The 23,372-nt window shown below is 30.6% G+C and overlaps 1 protein-coding gene across 20 annotated transcripts in view; it reads right to left on the minus strand.

Moving 5' to 3' along the window:
- LOC116435176 (uncharacterized) overlaps positions 1-23,372 on the minus strand; it is a 384,264-nt gene that overhangs the window by 16,713 nt on the left and 344,179 nt on the right. For 19 of the 20 annotated variants that reach the window (XM_031994464.2, XM_031994459.2, XM_076372348.1 and 16 more), the window contains one exon: positions 10,655-10,768. In XM_031994464.2, the coding sequence (XP_031850324.1) occupies positions 10,655-10,768 (114 nt within the window). Of the gene's footprint in view, positions 1-8,551; positions 8,625-10,654; positions 10,769-23,372 lie in introns of all 20 variants that reach the window. The other variant, XR_004236703.2, reaches the window with a different exon arrangement.

Consider the following 23,372-nt stretch of genomic DNA (forward strand, 5'->3'; position numbering starts at 1 on the left):
TAAAGTTACAAGAGTAATCGCTGTGAAAAAAGTTGATTCTTCACTTTCTTTGTCGTTAGGAAAATTGTTTTTATTAATTTCATAGTGAGTAATTTGGAATGATAAGAACAATTAGTTTATGCGATTTCACGAGTGCTGCTTTGAAAGTTAATCTGTTAATTAGAGGTGCACTTTGAGAACAAATTGTATTTTGGTAAATAAATTTGATTTCAGAAGAACAGAGAAAGAAAAGAAACGAAGCTTTCATCGTAAGACGTGGATTGCAGGAACGCACAAACATAGAAAAACATTTTGTTTACACAATAACTAACAATAAACCTTCTAAAAGTGTTTCAGAAGACTCAGACTCGATTAAAATCTTGAAATCAATTACTGATATTACCTATGCTTCAGGAAACTTTCGCTTCGACGTCTATTAACGTTGGACATAGTTAAAGGGTTCATCAAGTGCATACCATTCTTACAAACTTTTAATTTTAATTTGAAAAGAATGCTTCCGGCCTTTGATAAAAATCAAATGAAAAACGGTATGGGAATTTTGTCCAAGCATGAAACAGATTTTTAACGCGTCCTGCAATAAGAATTTTTGAAAAACTATTCGAAGTATTGTGACTGAATATTATCAAATAATTGAACATTTAATTAATATGTTATAAAATTAATAATAACGGTGTCATTTAATCAGCAAGTTTGAGGCATGTGCATGTGCGTTGAGATTGTTGGACGAATGGTAACACTGTGGAACAAATTTGAACTTTTTTTGCTTTTTACAATAACCACTAGATGATTATTATAGAATTCCCTACCCGAAATACGAATCCGAAAACCAAATTGCTGGTTCACGTCCAGTTTTTGAAAAAACTGGGTTTTTGTGAAAACGGTCGAATTTTTCAGAAAACCAAGTGTTACGTGAAAACTAACAACGATGGGCAGTTAAAATTTGTCACAGAAATTAAAGGAGACTTGTCTGAACACGTAGCTATAAAAATTTTTAATTTTGTCTATCAATAAATGTTTGTAAATGATGATCAAAGTTTAAAAATGGTTAGATGTGCGTACTTTGTATGCACTTCACTAACACGAATTTGCTATGCTCCACTGGATTCTGCAGACATTTCTGAAGAGGAACTCTCCCGCGGGAAGCGTGAGATAAGTGTTTCTTTGGGACAGGGTAAGAAAATGTCCACGAAGAACGCGTGCACGGAACTTTCACGCTACACCGCCATCGCTCGCCGGCCACAGCCATGCAGGGCCGTAACTTCGCGCTGTATAGACTGGACCCCGATCACTTCTTATATGTATATATAATGTTTAATTGTTTTATAAATTTTCCTAATAGTTATGAGAAAACTTTTCACAACCATTCTGTTTCAGATAATTTGATGTTTAATACAATAATTTAATATAATATATTATAAAGGAAAAACATCATTTTAACCTCTTCAGTTAACATCAGTTCCTCTTCAGAAATGTCTGCAGAATCCAATGGCGCATAGCAAATTCGTGTTAGCCAACACATTTTCGTTGAAATGTAACAGAAGTACATAGAAAGTATGCGCATCTATCCCTTTTTTAAACTTTGATCATCATTTACAAATATTTAATGATAGGCAAAATTCAAAATTTGTATAACTGCACATTCCGACAAGTCTCCTTTATTTTCTGCGACAAATTTTAACTGCCTATCGTTGTTAGTTTTCACTTAACACTTGGGTTTCTGAAAAATTCGACCGTTTTTACAAAAACCCAGTTTTTTCGAAAACTGGACGTGAACCAGCAATTTGGTTTCCGGATTCGTATATCGGGTAAAGAACTCTATAAGGACCACTGAGTGGCTATTAAAAAACAAAAATCCTGTTCCACAGTGTAATTAATATAATCGATGTGAACTGTTGCGAGTGAATGATTGCGTGTGTATTATATTTTATCGATTTATGGTTGTATGTTATTCTATTCAGTCAATTCAATCTGTATATTTATACATTTGGTTTATTAAATAATTCATAACTCATGTTATACTGCGTAATTCTGTCAAAGACTTTAAACACCAACTACAGTAGGAGAAATTTCTTTTCTAGAATGTGGTCTCTACGAGGAAATTAATTAACAAATTGATCTGTTTTATGCATTACGAAAAAAGTAGCAAGGAATATCTGAGGTAAAGCAAAAAGCTAAAAGTGAAGTACATGTTTAACTCACTTTTCTAGTTTAATGAACTGGTTTAACATTTTGTTAACTAAACGTACAGAAATATATGCAGTCAAACACGGAAAAATGATTGTAAAAGGTACTCAGATAATAGTGCAAAATACTGACGGTAAAACCTATTTCCATAAAATTAAGAAATATTGTAGAAATCGTTGTTTGGAACAACGTTTTCCATTGACAAACGCAACGCACGACGGTCTCCGTTCGTTTTCGAGATAATCGCGAAAAATGTTCACTGCCATTACGTCGAATTCTGTATTATTGGGTTTGATGCAAACGCTTTGACGATTATTTATAAAAAATAAAAAGATGAGTTCTCAACTGTTCGCTGATTAAATCAAAACTAAGTAAAAACAAAGAAAAAAGTGTCCCTTACACACGTTATAATAGTTTGAAAACATATTATTTGTTTCGAAGAAAAAAATCTTTTTGTTAATTGTGTACAAAAAATGTCAAAATTTTTACATCAACCCAAGACATGAGAGCATCTATGAGACGATCGCAAGTATAGTAAATATTTAGCTATAGTGCAGTTCCGACGAGTTGGCAGACCACCCACAAGCTGAAAAGTTAAAGGGGCAGGAGGACTCTCCCACTCGCGATATTTGAACTGCCTTGGGCTTCGACGAGTGATAAGTATTGGCCGCGAAGCAGTAACAAAGGATAGAAGCGGGACTGAATGCGATAGAGTGAGATATAACGATAGAGATCAGTTCATACTGTTACCAATTTCGTTCCCTATCGTTATTATTGTAGCTTATTTTTTCCAATTTACAATTAAATAAACTTCATAAAAATATAGGATCTTTGTCAATTATAATGTAAAAGCATAGACCGAGAGCCTCCCCCATATCAATCTCTATTATCGGAGTGAAACTCATTTCTGTATTTACGAAACAATGCACTTATATACGAAACAACTGTGATAAACTGAAATTTTTTTTAGAGGAAGGTATCTCTATGAAACCTCCCCGAGAAGGTGAGGGCCGAAATGATAACCGTGCAATTATAAATAGTATTTGTCAGGGCTTGAAATGGACCGGAAAATAACTGTTTAACCAGTTAACTGCGTTTGACGAGTATTTGCGTTATCTTAATGCTTGAAATGGTACTAATTTTTTCAGCAATGAATTCTCTTTTTTTCAGATAAACGTGTAATTGTTTTTTGTTTTGCTCCGGTTTTTCATTAAAATATATCCTAGGTGCATTCGTCCTGCGATTTTTTAAATTAAATTCATAGTCAGCAGGTTAAAACCGATATATAAAGGGCCTCAATAAAAAAGTTATGAAAGACCGATGTTTCTAATAATTATTATCAAGTACCGACATTTCGGTTTATATCGATTTTAGTTACAGTCTTCTATAGAATATTGATATAGAATATTGATCCTCGTATTGGTCCTAAGACCGTTATTCTTTCGGTCCTCATACCTATTTGAGGACTGTTATGAGGGCCGATATTCTATGTACGCTTAGTCCTCGATTTACATGACATTCGAATTGTACGATTTCAATTTGACATGGTTGAAGAAGAGTGGAAGAACTTCCATTTACACAGCAATTACATTTTACTTTACCGCGGTTAGGTCAGACGAATGCAAAAATTATAAATATGAAATCTTGTTGGATTAATGAATTTTTATTTAAAAATATGCATATAATCTTTTATTTTACAAAAAAAAAACAATAAGACTGTTTCATATGGATTTATCTCGAATTGCACGATTTCAATTTACACGGCATTTTTGGGAAATCAATCTATTGTGTAAATTGGAGGTGTAAGTGTACAGAAGACCGTAACTGAAATAGATGTAGACCGAAGTGTTGATACTTCATAACATTTATTAAAAATATTGGTTCTTTGTAATTATTTCAAGGACCGGTATTGGTAAACTAATTCTTTTCAAGCCCTGGTATTTAATATCTAGATATTTATCGTGCGTTGTAACGAGAAGGGCTCTGGGACGACACACGTTTTGTAACTCTTTCGCTACAATGGACGAGATATCTGAGTTCCACGATGTCGAAGAAATGATATTACGAAGAGATATCTAATGTACCTTTATTATTGATATGAACTATTTTATTTGAACATTTGACGCAATTGATTTGTTAGATATGCCATTATTGTTGGAAAGTGTTTTAAGATGATAAATATAAAATACTTCATATTTTACACAATTAGAGTTTTTATTGTTTATTTTGTATGGAATGATAGAAAACATGGTGAAATGCATAATGCGATGGAACAATTTTGACATAAATATCTGGTTTCTTGCCGTCGGCCATTGTTTTTGCGAACTATACATTCTATTGTTGGATGAGATTTTTTTCTGTGAGTAGTATGGTTGTGTATTAGATCGTCTACATCGATTACAATTATCCCTCTTGCAATACTCGAATTACATTGGTGCTCTAATATAGAAGTAATGTCGATGGACGCGCTATTTGACGAAGTAGCAATATTTTGCGATTTTCCTATAGTGTTTACAGTTCTTGTTATCCACCAGACCCTACTTCTGTAAAATATGGAGTATTTCATATTTTTCATTTTCAAGCATCTTCCCAACGATGGCATGTCTTAAAAATGGGTTACTTGTGTCAAATTGTCAAATAAAACACTTCATATCAATAATAAAGGTACACGAGATATCTCGGCCATAGCATTGTACGACGAGATCGTCTAACCAAAATATCTCGTCCACTCTAGCGAAATGGTTAACAATTTTCATTAGTTACATGTAATCGTATCGGTGAATAATAAATTAATATCGGAAATGATTTGAGGAAAGATGAAAGCTGACCAATTAGACTCCTATTCTTTTTAGGGCTCTTGAACTATACGGAGTACTTGTGGATGCTGTCTCACAGACACTCTTCTGTACATGTATAGTATTCAATGTAGTGGAAGCGAAAATTTTTCATAATCGTCTCAGAAATTAAAAGACTGCGATATTTTTACTACAGAAAAAAATTATTCAAAACATTGATTTCTACAACATTTTTCCATTTTATGGAAACCAATTTACGAGCCGGAATTCTGCAGTATTGCCACAATTTCATGTGCTTTAAATACATTTGTTAATAAACCATTTGAATTGTAACACGTTTGTGGCTGGTTTCATGAGTTTCAACAATGAAAACCGTTTCATGGAAGCAGTAACAGATTTTGAACCACTGCAACTCTGAAAAGACCAGAAGGGTCCGTTAGATTCACTTTAACACTTACGTCAATTTTAAAGTCTTTTACCGATCAAAATTAACATTTACCAGTATGCACAGAGTACTAAAAAATAACTATATATGATATGTATAAAATAAATCATTGAATTAAATGAAAAAGAAATAGTAATGGAAATATACGGACACTGTTTTTTGGAACTATTATTTATACATGGCTCCGTTGAATACTACCAGTCTTTTACGTTGCTTTTCTTTGTACTATTTTAAAGATAAAATATTCTTGAATATTTTTGAAAGTCTTATATATCGTGAATTCATATTTTATGAATTCAATAAGAATTCATTTCAAAAAATAGATATTGGAAAGAAAAATTTAAGGATCATTGGGTGTACGTCTACATACTGTATGTTTAACTATAAAACAAAGCATTCGAAACAAGTTACTTGAATTTCTTGCTTGTTTTTACATAGTAATAAAAAAAAAATAAAAAAGTTAATATAAAAAAATGTTTATTAAAAAAATGCTTATTAGAGATTATTATTAAATAAATAATAATAGAAGATCATAAAAGTGTTCGATTACAATATAAAATAATAACTTCCAAGAACCTAACGAACACTTTTTCAACAAATTTGAATACATAGTCATTAACTATTAAAGTATTACCTATTTACATGTATTTTGATTTATACGATAACTAATGAGACATCATTTCACTTCAAAGAACAAAGTTGACCTTCAGAGCCTTCTGCATCGCCACGTACGTAAAAGCTATGAATATTATACTTTTTCATTAATCTTTTTCTGTAACTGAAGCCCAGTGAGTTTTCAGGTAGTTTGTTTTACATTGCTCATTCTGTATCAAGGACGCGTAAAGGTTGGATCGTCATATTTTGGTGTCCTATAGCATGCGATCATATGCTGAGTGTTGAGTGGAACAAATTTTCAAGAAGTCTGCATTCTAAAAAAACACGAACACCAAGAGTAATGAAATTACGATTTTGATTTCATTTCTTAATTATTGAAATATTTCTGATTTATTAAATTATAATTGTTAAATTAGGCACACTAAATCTTTAAGTTATTAAAACTCATACTGTTTGTAAGTTAAGTCAATAAAAGTATAATAACACTAATAATGATGTACTATACTAAAGAGAAATAATGATAGATGCTTAATTATGTTCCATATTATAAAAGGTATTTATTTGCCAAAATTCAATAAATTACCAAGTGTACAATATTGTGTATTTTGTATTACATGTTTATATTGTTATTACTGAAATTAATACTGAATATTTTTTGTTTACTTTTCCTTTATACGAAAACAAAACTAACACTAAACTCAGAATATGATGAAAAATACAACTATGATAGAATTAAATAACGTAGACTATTTTCTACGAAAAACGGAAAACATTTCCCGTCGATTAAAATTTGTATTCTAAGTGAGGTTAATAAAGTTAACTTAATAAAGTTGTAAGTTCTGTGCAGAAGACTGAAAAATGTTGCCGAAATTGGATAGGAACAAGCGTCGAAAGGATGGAATTTGTTTAATCCTCGTTGAACTATATTGGATTAATTTAAATCCGCATTTTCGAGAACTCCGTCGTGTACATGTAAAATTTTAAATGTAACAATTACCGAAAATGTGTATATAAAATACATTTTATATCAAACACTGTATGTAATGTGCAGGATGAACGCGTTTTATTTAAATACTGAAAGAACTAGGAGAATAACTTAATAAAGTAATAAACCTCCGAGGGTTAATGCAAAATAATATTACAGAACTATTTCCAATATCTCTACAAATACACGAACAAAAATTCTCCGTTCGTAACTATAATTATTTAAATTTTTTAAATTATATTAAGTTCGTGAAACTGTATATAAATAGGAATCATTTTTAAAATCATGTCTTCCTTTTATCTTAAGAGATGCAGAAGGATGAATGATGGAAATATTGTCTTTAATAGTAGAAGTAAGGTAAATATATGAATAACTAATCAGCTAAATCTTAAGGAAGTATTTATATTAGTTATATTAGCTATTAAAACATATAAATATTTATATTTACTATAACCTTAAATAGTTTATTACTAATACATTTACCTAAACAGGTAGGTCAAAATGATTAATTTCAAGTTTCTTCTGTTACAATTATGTATGTATTGAAGAAATGTAAATAGATGTTTCTGCAAGAAATTATTAAATACATTTATTTAGCAATATGCAAACCGAAGTATAAGTCCCGAGATTCACCATCTCGGTCCTCACCCGGTCCATTCACACTTCGTTCAGAATTCAGTTCTTGTTTATTATTCTGCATGAACGAAGATCGTACGAGATCAAACGAGATTAAACTGGAATTCATAGTCTGAACACATGTATTATAGATAACTGAAAAATATTTGATCGAAACGAGAGTAGACCGAAACTTAACCCATAGTGTGTATCAAGCCTAATTAATCGAGGTCTCGATAAATTGTACTCTCATAATTTGTATAAGGAAATACGAAACAGTTTTTCTATAAAAAAATACGGTACTGTTTTGTTCTGTGCCTGCCACTTATATAAATACGTCTGGGTTAGGTCTAGGTTAGGTCTTCTAAATTTTTTGTTGGCCTTCCTTTTTGTCTCCACTTTCAGTGGCGGAAGCTCAGTGAGTCCTGGGTAAGTGGCGGGGACAGAAAAAACCAATACCAATACAGTACTGCTAGGTAGTTCTACTATTAATGAAGCAGTAATATCGACTTATGTCAAGACTATCTGATTTGTGACATGAACATTACAGATTTTGACACAAGCTCCATTCCTGTAAAATTATTCTGTCAGTTAAGCGTCTGTGTTTTGCACGATACGTCAATGTCCACACCTGACCTAACCTGTCTCACGTGTACCATTATTGACAGATTGTCGTGATTCAGAGAGACTCCTAATTGTTAGTAACAAGATTATGAAGGTTTTATTTATTGTCAGTTCTGTTGTTTCTGATTAAAAAAATACTCAAACACTTTTCCTAAATTAATGCAACATTTCATAAGTTTAAAAGGGCTTATTTTATTTTGTGTTTATAAAAAGTTATAATCCAAGTTAGGTAGTATGTCCTAAACTTACTCTATTCTGTATTTAAAATTGACAAATGTGAATGTATACCTTTTTTTAATAAATTGATCGAAGCGGCTTGGAAATTGTTGTTTGTGTTATTCCAAATATTTAAGATTTAAATCTGCAAAAATAAAAATACGGACATAAAATTAAAAAACCTAATGAAACGGTTTTATATTGTTGTTTTATAAATATTTCCAACTTCTACGAAAATATTGAAATCAGTAATTACATAAGAACAATGGCTTGTCATCGATTGTACAATTATTATTCAAAAACGTATAGAGTACGAAATTTTGGAGAATAAAAATACTTTTTAAGTTATACGTATTGTCAATTAGTTTAATAACAATGTTTCTTAAATATGCATGTAGAACTATATTTCTAAAAATTATTTACTTATGTTTTCAGGTATACTTCGAAAGATTGTCAAAATTACAAATAAAAATGTTGTCTTACAGCGTTCTATTTTAGAGAAAATTTTATCAATATTTCCTTTCATTTACATTTGTGTTGATGTGATAATTTATAATAAAAATTCATAACAGTATGGCATTACAGTTTTCGTTAATATTAATTTATTTGTATAAAATAATTTTTCATATATACAGGTAGTATAAATAGGAAAAATGAATTGTAGTTTAACACATTAGAAAATCATACTTATATACTTAGGTATGTCTCGCGTGTATATTTACATATAAGTAAATACAAATATACAAAATAAACATAAAATCAAAAATTTTATTTTTATAAATTCATGTAAATAAAAATCACTGTAAATACAAATTCAATATTTTTCGATATTGATATTCTTTGAAGGAATTTTATTGTATATTTTTGAGATTTTCCATAAAATTATCTCTCTATTGGTCGTATTAATAATTTTGACTTGCGCAAAGCCCCTTACATATGTTGAAATATTATACAATGCATGAGTGTAGGGGCCTTTAAAGAAATAAAACATTGAAATATTAATCTTAAATATAATATTCAGAAGTGATAGTATAGTATTAGTAGTAATTATTTGATTGATTTACGATCTTGAACATATGAGTAATGTAATTATATTCTTAACATCGCAAGTGTTATATTTTATGTAGATGAAATATATTACATTAGAATATGGTTTTTATTGAAATTTATTATCTGTAGATTAGTGAATAATTAAAGATAATGAATAATGAACAGTGTCATTTGTATTGCTTTTATACTAAACACATGACATTTTCGATCTTTTCATTTATATCTTCAAAAAAAAACTGTCTTCATTGTGATTAATAAATAAATGAAAAAATAGAAAGCTGTATATACACACTAGTCTTGAAAAGCATTGAATCTACGAAGGTAATGTATGCTTTAACACGATCCAATAATGATTGATGGAGTAGGTATCTTTTTGAACTTTAATTTGCGTTTTAATTATTTGTGAAACATACTTCATATATCAATTTCTCATTTAAATGCCACTTGTCATTTACAAAAATGTACAATTAAACTCTTGAACTTCCTTGTTGTATATAAAAGTAGGTCTGTAGAAGCTGTCAGGTATGTTAAATTGTTTAGAACGATTTTATTTTATGCTTTTCTTGGTGTGTAGTATAAACGTTAAGATAATAATTAATTTAACACTTTAATTTGTGACGTGTAAAAATATATATTCTGTATGTCGATTTATTTTAATAAATAACATGCCAACTCCGTTAGCCTGTTCGACAAATCATTTTTGGCAATATAGTGTAGACTAATAAAGTTATTAAACTACAGTATGTAGGGACATTAAATAACCATGATACTTGTATTTCTAGAATAATAAAAAAGAAATGAAATTATGAAAGCCATAGAAAGAACAGTTGCATTGATTCAGTTAAAAGTTACAATTGCAAAGAAAATATAAAATAAAATATATAATACGATGTGCACATAATAATGTCCTGCCTGGTAAAATATTTTTTTATTTGTTTTTTTCCATATTATTATCGTTATATATTTAAACCGAATGATAACAAATTACTTAACATTTAAGTCGATTAGTAAATGTTAAACGACTCAATTTTCCTGTTTAAAATGTTTAGTTTTATTGTATCTGATCGTACCACTAGCGGAAAATATTTCAAGTATTTGAAACTAAGTATAAAAAGAATTTCTCACCGTTCGTCCATGGAAGCAGGTTGTCGTACAGGAACGTATTCGTGACTTACACTGGTTCGCCATCCTCCAAACCGTCGACCAACGAATGACGATGACGATGCAATTGGAGAATCCCTGGAACAGTTAACAAAAGTTTTAAATAATAATACATTAAATATATTTTAACACTTAGGTGATTGCCCTAACAAAAATTATAACTATAACCTTTCTCGTTAACTTCAATTGAACTCATGCAGCTGATTTTAGTAAAAATTGTGTTTTGTACCATCAAGAAAGGTATGTGATGACCAGCAAAGAATCCCAGTTCCAGACCTACTAAATAACGAAAGAAAAAAAATAAACGAAAGAAAGGTTAATGCGTTGTTAAGGGAAAAATGAAAGAACTCTCCATTCGGTTGACTAAGTGTTAACTACCTATGCTTACGAAGAAAACATTGACTTTTGACTTTTTAGGAGAACTGGAGACCAATCGAGTATAATAAATTGCAACGAAATAATTTTTTGGTAAGTTCTCCTCTGATTAGGGAATTACTAATAATACCATTCTTAAGACGTTCGAATTCTTAAAACCAGAGTGTTTCTATGAACACGCGGTTTTGAGCAATTATAAAATATTTTTATGTGAAACTAACAATACCAAAAAATTCAATTTTAGCCATAAAAGATACAACAGGGTTTTCCAAATTAATGAACGGCTATTAAAGATTGTGATTTTAAATACAATAGTTGAAAATGATAGAAAAGTTTTTTTTTAATTTGTGAGTGAGAGAATTTACATATTGTACAATAGATCAAAATCAATGTTGTACAATCGATAAGTATCACTTTTTTTTCTTCTTTCTATGTTGTTTACGCTCATTTTCCAATTGTTTATAGAAACAATATTTGGTGCTTTACTATTGTTTCCTTTCTTATTATAAAATCATTTATACTTTTGCTCATTTTTTACTATAAAATGTATTACAAATTTATATTTTTATTGTTTGAAGTGGTTCTATTCGATCTTGAATTGCATTTAATTCACAAGATTAGCATTTCTTATGACGTATTTAATACATACATACTAAAATCCTATTTTATGGAGATTGGTTCTGCAAAGTATACGTTAGGAGCGTAATGTTCTTACGCTCTTCATGGATCACGCGAGCAATACGTAATATTCCACGTTGTGCTAGCCTCTTGTTAATCCGAGATAAAAATTACATAAGAAAGCTTAATACAACAAAATGGCTTTATGTAATAGTCAGATAGTTTGAAATATTACGGTGAGATACATTTTTCAATGAAAACTGAGTATTGATAATTTGAAATAATAAAAGATAAAAACTGTCGCTATTATCACCTTTCAATGTAGGTAGAAAAACCAAAAGTGGGAAGTTATTGGAAATCCATGGTTCTAATATAAATTAGTACAATATTAAGTAAGACTAAATTTATAAAAATTAGTATACTAATAAAATGTATTAAGTTTCGTGGACAAAATTTCATTTTTTTGTATATAGTTTTCAAAATGACCTGTCTAGTTCATTTCAGTCAAGATAAGTAAGTGATTTACGTTACAGGCAACAAACTTCAAAACTCACTTATTCTATTTATGAAACAATCTCTGAAATTATTTCTGATATGTAATCATATTTATTTAATATGTTTTTTTTCTTTTGTTTCGCAAACTAAAACTATACATTTGATGCATATTTTGATTTGGTTTCATTCGTTTTCCATATAATCTACTAGTTGACTTTTTGGGAAAATTATATTTTGTGCATTCGGTAATGTAAAAATAATTTTCGTACTACAGATTTAAAATGTAGTGCTCTAATTAATAGTTTTCGAGATTTTTGTCAAAGTTTCTCACCTCTAACTTTAAAGATTATTTCCATCTTTCAAAATTAAACGATTGCGAATATAAAGAAATTTTTGGTGCCGAATATTTTTCCATTATATCATATTGAAAGTATATGGAAAACCACGTGTCATTTATTTGATCTTCTTTATTGGCAATGTAAATCCTATAAGTTTTTGTACATGGAAAGACTGCTATTGGCATTGCTTCAAAGAGTTTCAAAGGACTTTTTATAATGGAGGTTTCATTTTGCATCACCATCAAGGTTACATAATATTTAATTAAATTTTGCTTAATAATTTAACCCCTTAAATATTGAATTTTCAAATCATATATTGGTCTTGCTTCCATTTATTTGTAAACATGATTATTGATTCACAATTGTTGCTATTTAATTCTTACTAGCAAAAGTTTTTCGTTTATATAGAAAAATCAAACCATTAAATTAATAAGATTTAATATTGATCTTCGTGATTTCGTTGTACCCATGCATGTCACGGGATCAACGCTTAAGGAATTAAAATCTTCGACGAACCCAACCAAGTCACGAATTTTCTGATTATTGATGTAGTACTTGAGGTTTTAAGATAATATTCCTAGACCGTCTTCAAATAATATTTTTATTTCCCTTTAAAATTTATTTAGCTACTATATTTATCGCTAATCTTATCTCTTTTTAAATACTCCCAATATATATAGTTATGCAAAAATAAATAAAATAGATAATTCAAAACTCAAAATTATATATTAATTACTTGAACTTAATTCTACTTAATTAATCATTTTTAAGATAAATACTAATATAATTGATGTGTCATATAAATGATACATTTAATTAATTAAAATGTATCTTTGTAATTTTATATCTTTTTACTTATATTTTTATACATTATTTAATTAGTTGCTTCACAATCAATGTTAATTTTTCTTAATAACCTTGAAATTTTTGTTAATTCTGAATACTTGCGTAGTAAAAAGCAGTTTAGAGTGTTCTAAAGTCATAACTTTTTATCTACGGAGGATCTTAATCTATATGTCACAATATTCTAATCTTTCTGCAGTGTCCGCAACTATACAAATTTAAATAGGAACTCATATTCATATTCAAGGAAGAACATACTACTGCAATAAAACTCCTGAATTCAAATAATATAGAACCAATGATAATAAATTCGAAGAAAAGAGATATACGTATTAAGCGCCGCATAGAGGATTAAGATTTATTGCGGTCTGCGGCATTATAAAATATTTGAAGATAGCGCTGCTAGCAGATATATAGCGAGTATGTGTTGAATACGTATTTCGAAAATGTAGCGGACTGAGAAGACAAATGAGTTGAAAGTTATGAAAATTGTAAGTAATAAGACTGTTTCGTTGATAGATACGCGTATTGTGAGAATCTTCAATTTTCCGCAACTTTCCATGCATGGTAATGCTAATGGTACTTTATTAACTCACGAGCACTTCATGAGCAATTCTTTTATCTATCTACGCATTATAATTAGGTTAAAGAAAGTTTTCTCCATCTTAACCTCCAACCATAAAAGATATATTAACACTATCCACTGCAAGTCTATTAATTGGCTTATCGATTTAGAATACTTAACAAACGTTACCAATGACGTTTTTCTCCAAGTATTATTTTAGCTACTTTGCAACAGAACCTTTGCAATTTTACTGGCTCTAATATAAAATGGCCTCAGGAAAAGGAAATAGGGTAATGTCAGCAGAACTAAAATTTGTTGTTATATAACAATAATATCTATTCTGTGCTTGTGAAGTTAATATGAAATGGGAGTAAAGATCACTTGTGTCACTAACATGTTCCATGAAGCGTATCGTGTTTTCGAATCACGCCTAAATCTCATTTTCTGGCCAAATGTTATTGTAATTACTGTTCTATTACTTTACATTGTATTATTTTTGCATATTTCGAATATGAATAATGTAATACCAATATTACTCTACTAACAGATGAATTTACAACTAATAAACATTAAAAGTACATCATTTTTATATGTTAACTTAAGTTAGTATTGTTAACCGTTTTTGAGACATGTTGCCAGGTAATGATACTTGCTTAACACGTTCAATGCCACACGATTTCATAGAGCAAAATATACAAAATAGAAAAAATATAATATTAAATGATTTGATTGAATTGCATTGTTATTATTGCACGTTCATCTAGCCGAATGTTACCGCATTAGGTAGTATTATTTATAATATAGAAATGTCTTCGGATAATCGTCGTTTAATTGAGTGAACTATAAGTAATTCGATTTGGTTCGGAATCACCGATAACCCCCATGGAATTTAGCGTGTTAAAAACGTTGCGACACGGTACGTACGGGCTGTATATTGTATACATACGAGCGACACGATCCCGCAGTGACGCCGCAGAAATTGTTTTGGAGTAACAGAGAAACGAAGTTCTTCTGTCTCTCAAAAAAGAATAAGAGAACTTTATGTCTTTGTGCTTTAGTCACGTTCACCGCAGCGACGATCGTAACGATTCTGTGATTGACAGAACGCTATGGCAACGATCGTTTGTCATTTGCCAAACATTAGAGGCTATGTCAGGACTCGCACAAGGATTGCTGTGTAATCGCAACGGATCGTGAGAATGATCGCAAATATACAGGATGTAACAAAATTGTTGCGCACAAATAATAGAGCGTGTACAACTTACTAAACTAAGTAAAAAAACCCCAGTGAACAGAGGTCTAAAACTCAAATAGTTTCCGACATAAAAATAGGTTTAGTTTAATAAAAAATGCATAAGGACCGAATCAAAAACCCCGAATTATCTTGAAAAATAGTGATACGAATAAATGCGCTAAACAAAAATTAGAAGGTATGAAATACTACATAGCACGATGGAAGATACCTGACCGTGTCGTGACTTTGAAACCCCTTGCAAAAGTCACACCACAATTCTTAAGTAGAACTCCATATTTTCTGCTCCACATTTCTGAAGCTGACATTCAGATGTTTCCAAACTATTTTATATATATTTAATATTTTGTATGTCGTATGTAATGCAATTTAGGGTGCATGTGGCGCATGTATGTATTTATTTAATATGTTTAATAATTAATAATAAAACAAAAGAAATGTTTTTAAGAAGTATCAACTTTAATCAATTTTCCCAAGATCAAACATTATTCATCAAACTACAGGATAATTTCGTTTGCTTTTTGTTATATATGAATGGAGTAGTTTATGCGATTTCAAAATTTAAATGGTTAACACGTTGAATGCCATGGGGATCACCGGTGACCTCCAACCGAACGTGCAATAATAATAATAATGTAATTCAATCAAGTGGTTTAATATTATATTTCTTCCGCTTTGAGTATTTTACTCTGTGAAATCGTGCGACATTCAACGTGTGTAGAAAGCTTATGAAGCATGTTATTAAAAGGGTAAATATAGTGTATTGTTGGGTTATATTCCCTGTTAGCGTGTATAGAGTGTATAGAGAGTATATTCATACTTCGTATATAGTAGACTAAGTTGAATTTATGTCTTGGAAATTCGACGGCTGACCATCCATATATTAACGACTTTCCACGCGACAATGCTTCTCGACTTTTCTTGGTCTCGTGAATAAACAATAGGTACATACTCCTTGTGTTCAAGACGATCGACCTGAAGGCGTTGGCAAGAAATACGGGTAAATCTCCTCTATTCCCAGATCAGCAAAGGAACTCTGCCCTTTAGTGGACAGTTCACCTTCGCCGAAGGAGTTTGAAACTGCTCTTTAGGAGCTGATACTGAAAAATCTCTGGATTCGACGACGATGTTCTTGGCGAATATCGGTATTGACTGTGGGAGTTTGAAGGTATTGCATGGGTGACGATTTCCTCTGGTGAAGAAGAACGTGCTGCTAACTTTCTAGAAGATGAAAAAGAGGAGGGTAGAAGGGGATCATCTGACTAACTCATCTTATTGAAAATCGGGAAATTATCGTTGTTTTAACTTTGTATGCACCTATTTTAAAGATTATAATTTTGAACGTGTAGTTAGAGACTAGTTGCACACGGGATGTTTATGTTGGTCGATTAATCATTTAACTGCGTTCGACGTATATATACGTCAGCTTAAAATCAAACTGATACTAATTCTTTCAATGATAAATTATTTATTTTTTTAGACAAATGTGTAATTCTTCTTCGTTTTGCTTTATTTTCTCATTAGAGTACATTATAGGTGATTTGGCCCGCGTTAGACGAGTATACAATTTACTATTTACTATTTGATTTCATTGCAAGCATTATCAGAGATTTCTGAACTTAAATTCTACAGTTAACAGGTCCAGCCTTACATTCCCAAGACGTCTCTTAAAACTAGCTAAACCTATGTGAAACAAAACATGATCTCATTAAAAAAAACAAGTAGGTGTATGTCGAAGAACATCACATTAAATAATTTTCTCAGAATTTAAACTGTTCTTATTACGCGTGTAATTATGTATTGAGTTGTAACATTAATTGGTACGAGAATATTCAACAGGATTTTATATTCTTAGTTTTGTGGAATAGTGAAATAATAGTGTTCGTGTGCGCTGTCCAGGCAATGTTAGTGGGTGTTGCGTAACACTCCCACACGCCGAATTAACTTTGTGTGAAATACTTGGGATGGAAAAAGGCCTCCTCCTTTTCTCGGTTGAAAGTGGACTGTATTTGTTGATTGAGAACGAGTGACAGGAGTGTGTATGTGTGTACAAAGTTGATGTGTGTGTTTGTCCAGTGAGTACAGCGTGATTACAACACCAGATGGTAAAATGCAGTTATCAATAAAACGCTTCCAAAATTTAGTTATATTGTGTTAGAAATGAGCGAGCATAATTGTCCATACCATAAACTTACTCGCACCGACGGTTGTGTCGCACCCAAATAAACCGTGCCGAAACAAATAGTGCTGAATTAAAATTGACCCGAAATGGTTTCTTGTTTATTACAGTTATGCACACTTTCAATAGATCGTAATTAAATTTTTTAAATTTAGCATATTATGTTCATAGTTACAATCGAATTTATTTGATGATACAAATATACACTGTATATACGAATCTAGAAATCGTACATTGGTGTATTTATACATATAATAAATTATAGTAAAGAGGTAATATCTTTATGTTTAAGAACTTAGTAAACTATTATTTATTAAAGAGGTTAGATATATTCATTCAGTTCAATTCCTTTCTTATTTTATTTGTTGCAGTTATCTACTTGTCAAGATTTCATAGTATATTTGAATTTTCTTACGAAATATCGATGTAAAATTTATTTTTGTTACTTTCGCCCTCAAAATTCGTGGAATTTTGTTTTTATGCCCCCTGATACGTGTATATTCGTATACAAAGCACTATAAACTGAAACAGCCGAACTGCAAGGGTTTAACACGTTTGCTACCAGCGTCACATATTAGTGACGGTGCAATCCCATATTTTACATAAAGAAACTGAAATAAATCCTATAGATATTATTATTCAAAGTGATAAGATATGATTTTATATTTAGGAACTCAATGGCTTGATTTAGTTTAATGTTTTAAATACTTTGTTTAGAAGATTCGTTGGCTTGAATAAAATATTACAATTGAGAGAGTCGTCACCGAACCAAACGCTGGTAGCGGTGGTTTTAAGTTACGAACAAAAGAAAAAAGAAACATACTTCTGTTATACATATTTTTTTACAGCGTTATAAACAAGTATTGTATACTTGAAAAATGTATCGTCGCAACTTTTATTGTAGCATAATGAAGCTTGATCATGTTTATTCGATTTGTGTATATATGAATAGGGTGTCTCAAAATAAGATGTCACGACTACCATAGTGTGATTTTCTACACCTTCGATTTGATAGAAAAAATTCGTTCTTCCCTTGATAAGAAGAGTTACAATTTTTTATTGCTACATCATATTCTATTCATTGTAGAGGTAAATAGCCTGAAAGAAACAATGGTTCGGAAATGGATAGTTTGGTTGCAAATTGCTGTTGAAGTTTCCATAGGAGGGTAAAGCATCTCAATATTCAGTGACCTATTACACGATGGGTCACTAGACCCGACACCAGGGGACTTCATCCTGTGCCAAACTGCGACATGTTTTATCAGTTTGTACCATAACAGAACGCAGTCATTGCAGTCGCTACTCTAAATAATCGATATTCGTGTGACAGAATAGGACACTGGATGTTGTGGTCCTTTACTTACCCACGGGAACTTTAACGGCAATTTGCAAGCACACTATTCCTTTCCAACTGATATTTCCTTTCAGACTATTTACTTTCGCAATGAGTAGGACACGAGGCAGCATTAAAAACAGTATAGCGGGATAAGGGGGTCAAAAGTGCCCTTAGACCGATTTTTCTCGCAAAAGGTTCTTTCGATAGCTTATCCATAAAACATTGTACATCAATTTTCAGCCCTCTATCTCAATCAGAAGGGTAGTTATAGGGTAAATTCGAATTATCAGTTTTTGTCCCATTTTCTCTATTTAATGGTAAATAAAAATTATGAACAAATTCGGAGACATTTTTTGCAGAGTAGTGCATGGCTGAGAATTTTTTGAGATTTTTCCGTTCCAAATTCTTAGCATGAAAAATGAAAAATCCCCCCAAAAAATAGAAAAATGTACATAGATTTCGCAATGAAGCATTCGAGCGACAACTTTTTAATTTTTATAGTAGTAGACATATTGGTATGATAAATATTCTCAAATTTTTTCAGATTTTTTGGCCCGTTGCGCCATCGTTAAAAAAATGAAAAACTAACTTTTAGACGCATTTCAAATAACAAATATGAAATATCTACCAAGACTTCATCACTAACTTAACGCATTCGATGCCGATTGCACACCGTGTGTGCAATTGATTTCCGAGGCTATAAGACCGGTTGCACACTGTGTGTGCAATAATAATAATAATGTCCTTATCTCCTTCACTCCTGGGAACCGTGTTCGAAAAAAATCGCCGTCTCGAATGGGTTAAGTGATGTGTTTGACGAAGCGTTTAGGTTATCCGGTGTGCAGAAGTGCTGGGAACTTTTTTGTCGCCGGTTTGCGCCCGGCATGGTGTACTTTGTGTTTATCATATTTTTTTTATGATCATAATCTTCTTCCAATCTTTTATCCTTTAAAATATTTTAGGGACATTCTTAAGTAAATATCATTTAATATCATGTAATTAATACTTGAAAAAGAAGAAGTTTCTCTGCATAATCTTTCTTTTATTATTATAATCGTTTTCTTCTTCATACTTCTAAAATCTTTTAAAAATATTTTAAAGTGATTACCACTTATCGTTTATTAATTGAAAAAATACATTATAAAGGACTAGTATCCTGAAGGGCGCGAAACTACGACAAAAGAATCTCCAGTGGTTCCGCAGTCAGATAACCTTCGTCAAACACATTATTGTAATTTGCGATTAAATTTTGATGTATAATGTACATTCGTTTTTGATTAACTTCAATAACTTCATGTTTTTTCATTTACCCGTTATTTTTTAATATTTTAAAATACTAAAAGTTAATGTTATGTGACTAATAGATACTGTACAAAATATACAGAAAAAATGTACACAAAGTAAAGGTATTAATTACGGTTCTACCAGAATTGCGTCTAAAAATTAGTTTTTCATTTTTTTTAACAAAGTCGCAGCAGGCCAAAAAATGTGAAAAAATTGAGAATGTCTGTCATATCAATGTGTCTATTACTAGAAAAATTAAAAAGTTGAACTAAGAATTTGAAACAGAAGAATCTCAAGAAATTCTCAGCGATGCACTGCTTTGTCAGTAATGCCTCCGAATTTTTTTTACAATTTTTATTTACCATTAAATAGTGAAAATGGAACAAAAAAATGATAATTCCAATTTACCCCATAACTACCCTTCTGGTTGAGATAGAGGGCTGAAAATTGGTGTACAATATTTTACATGAGTAAACTATCGAAGGAAACTTTCGCGAAAAGAATCTGTCTAAGGACACTTTTGACCCCCTTATCCTGCTATACCCTTTGAATCCCGTTTTTCAAGGTCAAAAAATTTCTCACAAGTCCGAACATAAAAATCAGACAATTTTCTTGCTAATTTGTAATTCTTTAGGAATCTGTTTTTCTGTAATTTTGAAAATCACAATAGACGTAACAAATATCATTAGAATAAAAGTTTAATGACCTTTTATGCTGCACAATACTATTCAGTAAAGTTTATAAGATTTTCTGTTTTAATAAAGATATTTCTTCTAGCTTTCCTTCCGAATGTAGGTTGAATATGCTGCCTAGTGGAACTAGAATTTTTCAATGTCTCTTTGATCTAGATACACTGACCGCATAAAACTGGCAACGTTATGTATCCTGTTTCATTTAACACATCCACTGTTACGAATATCTTAAGCATTTTATATATCGCTTATTCTTTTGTCGTAAAGATAAAACATAAAAGAAAGAATTATTAATTATTTGGTATCATAATTTTTGCGTTAAACTACCTTCTCGTAATTTACGTTATTAATCATTAGGATTATTATTAGTGGATTCTTACACATTTATGGAATATTTGAGTGTATAAAATCGTACTGAATACGCACAATAAGAAAAGGTATATAAAATATCGAAAGTGCAGGACCTTTGATATTATTTTATAAGAAGAACAATTTTCACATTTACCTCACTATAAAAATCAACGTGTTAATTTTCATTCTAAATATATAAGACATTATGAAACAAAGTTTAAAGTGAGTTGTCCTATTACATTCATAGTTGGTTAACACGTTCACTACTAGCATTTGTTTCAGCAACAGTGAGAGTGAGCACTTTTAGTAGTAGTTTTTATGAAGTACAAATAAAATTTAAGAAAAAAAATCTCGTCAACTTCTTATATGCTATACCATGCGTTGTAAATTTTAATAAATACATTTGTAAAAGTAATTTTACTTTTCTTTGCGCAAATTACAATCTGCCGATCGTCACAAATACATGAGGCTTGTAACAAATGGGTTACCCTCATCCGTTTTCTGTATCAATTTGTGACCCTTTTTCAGTAGAAGGTGATGTCACTTTAGTATTTGTCAAAAGATTGATCTGAGTTTTTGTGACCTTTATTCTTTCAATATGAAATACATATTTGTTATTGTTCACAGAAAAACATATGACAAAAAGGGCGAGATAACGTTTCTTATAAAAGCGGATCTTGCGTAATAATCTGACACACCAATTCTTACGTTTCACCCAATTTCTTCATGACTAACTCTGGTAATTGTTGCACGACAGTTATACATTCATTACACAATTGTTTCATAATATAGCTAGACATGTATGAATATTAGAAGTTATAGAAATTTTAATTAGTTTTAGTCATTTCCCGAAACCAATCGTACAACATACTGATAGTTTAAAGGCTCATTAAAAAAAGGGAAAATTCAATCTACGAAACTGTGACGAGTACAATCATGAACAACATTTTTCAGACTTTTTATAGATGTTTGACTTAAAAAAATTTGTTTATGGAAAAGTATTTTTTTTTTTTTCGTTTTTTGCATCATGTACAATATCTTACTGAAAAAGATACTCAATACGTAGTGTTAAAGTAGTGTCACGCTTTAAAATGAGTCTAAGTGGATTGTTGTACGATTTTCTTCATAAAATTACAACAATTTGGAAAAGCAATCATTTTTTATCGAGTGTTTAAATACATCTAACCGATACTGTAGATAATGAACGCTACGATAAATTTACCTTTTCCTCCATTTACACGGCACTTCTTTTACGCGGAAAATTTATTTAATTTAAAAAAGAACCTAATTCAAAACGTAAACTATTTAATTTTTATACAAAATATCAATTTACGTGATCTGAATTTAGTGACATCAAATAAAATTTATTTTCATCTTCTTAAGTGCCATTATCATTACTTTTTTGTTATACTGTATAAAATGAATATCTAAGTATTTCTATAACTTATATCAGCTTTTCTTTCAAATATGTTTTTTTTTGCTGTGACAAACTCTATTTACACGATTTTTATTCGTGTAAAACGAATCCACCTGGAATGAATACTCCGCATAAATGGAGTCACGCGTGTCACAGGACATGTGTCTAACACATCATTTCATTTTGGGCGAGAAGTGCAAGCAATTTCTATATAAATATGTGTTTCTATAAAAGAAATTTGTTGGACAAGTATTAATTTATATAATCGATGTAAAGTGTTGTAAGTCAATTTGGCGTGTGTTTTATATTTTGTATTTTGTATATTATTCTGTTCATTCGATCTATGGATTTTGTATTTGGTTTATTAAATGTTATATAATTCACGTTACACTGTGCAATTCTATTAAAATTAAAATTATATCAAGCATTTAATTTTTATTAAGTATATTACCATTGTGTCAATTTGATGCACGAAGAACTTATTAACTTGCAAAAATGAGGGGCAGATGAGAATTAAAACACCAGGTATACCTAGTATCACTTTGACTTCTCTACTATTACTGTATTATTCATGAGTATTGCCGTATGGTGTGCTCACGCTTGAGGTGTTTGTATGTGATCGATCACTTACTCGCAGTAGCCACGATTCACTGATAAATTATTATCGTAGAACGAGTTTTGATTGTGTTCGACAAGCTATATGTATTTATTAGGCACAGCTAAATAGCAGAGCTAAATATTCAAGCATGCTTGTTTGGAGAGATTGTTTTTCAGCAAAATTTAACTTTCAATTCAATGAAGAAGCAAACTTTAAAGCTATGAACTCAAAGCATTATATGTGCATTCAATTACATTTCAAGAACACATATCAAAAATTTGTATGTGAATACGAAATAGTAAAAGTTTGTTGCACGAACAAAGTTATTGCATGTTAATT

The sequence above is a fragment of the Nomia melanderi genome, chromosome 11 (genome assembly GCF_051020985.1).
Source record: "Nomia melanderi isolate GNS246 chromosome 11, iyNomMela1, whole genome shotgun sequence".
NCBI classification, from domain to species: domain Eukaryota; kingdom Metazoa; phylum Arthropoda; class Insecta; order Hymenoptera; family Halictidae; genus Nomia; species Nomia melanderi.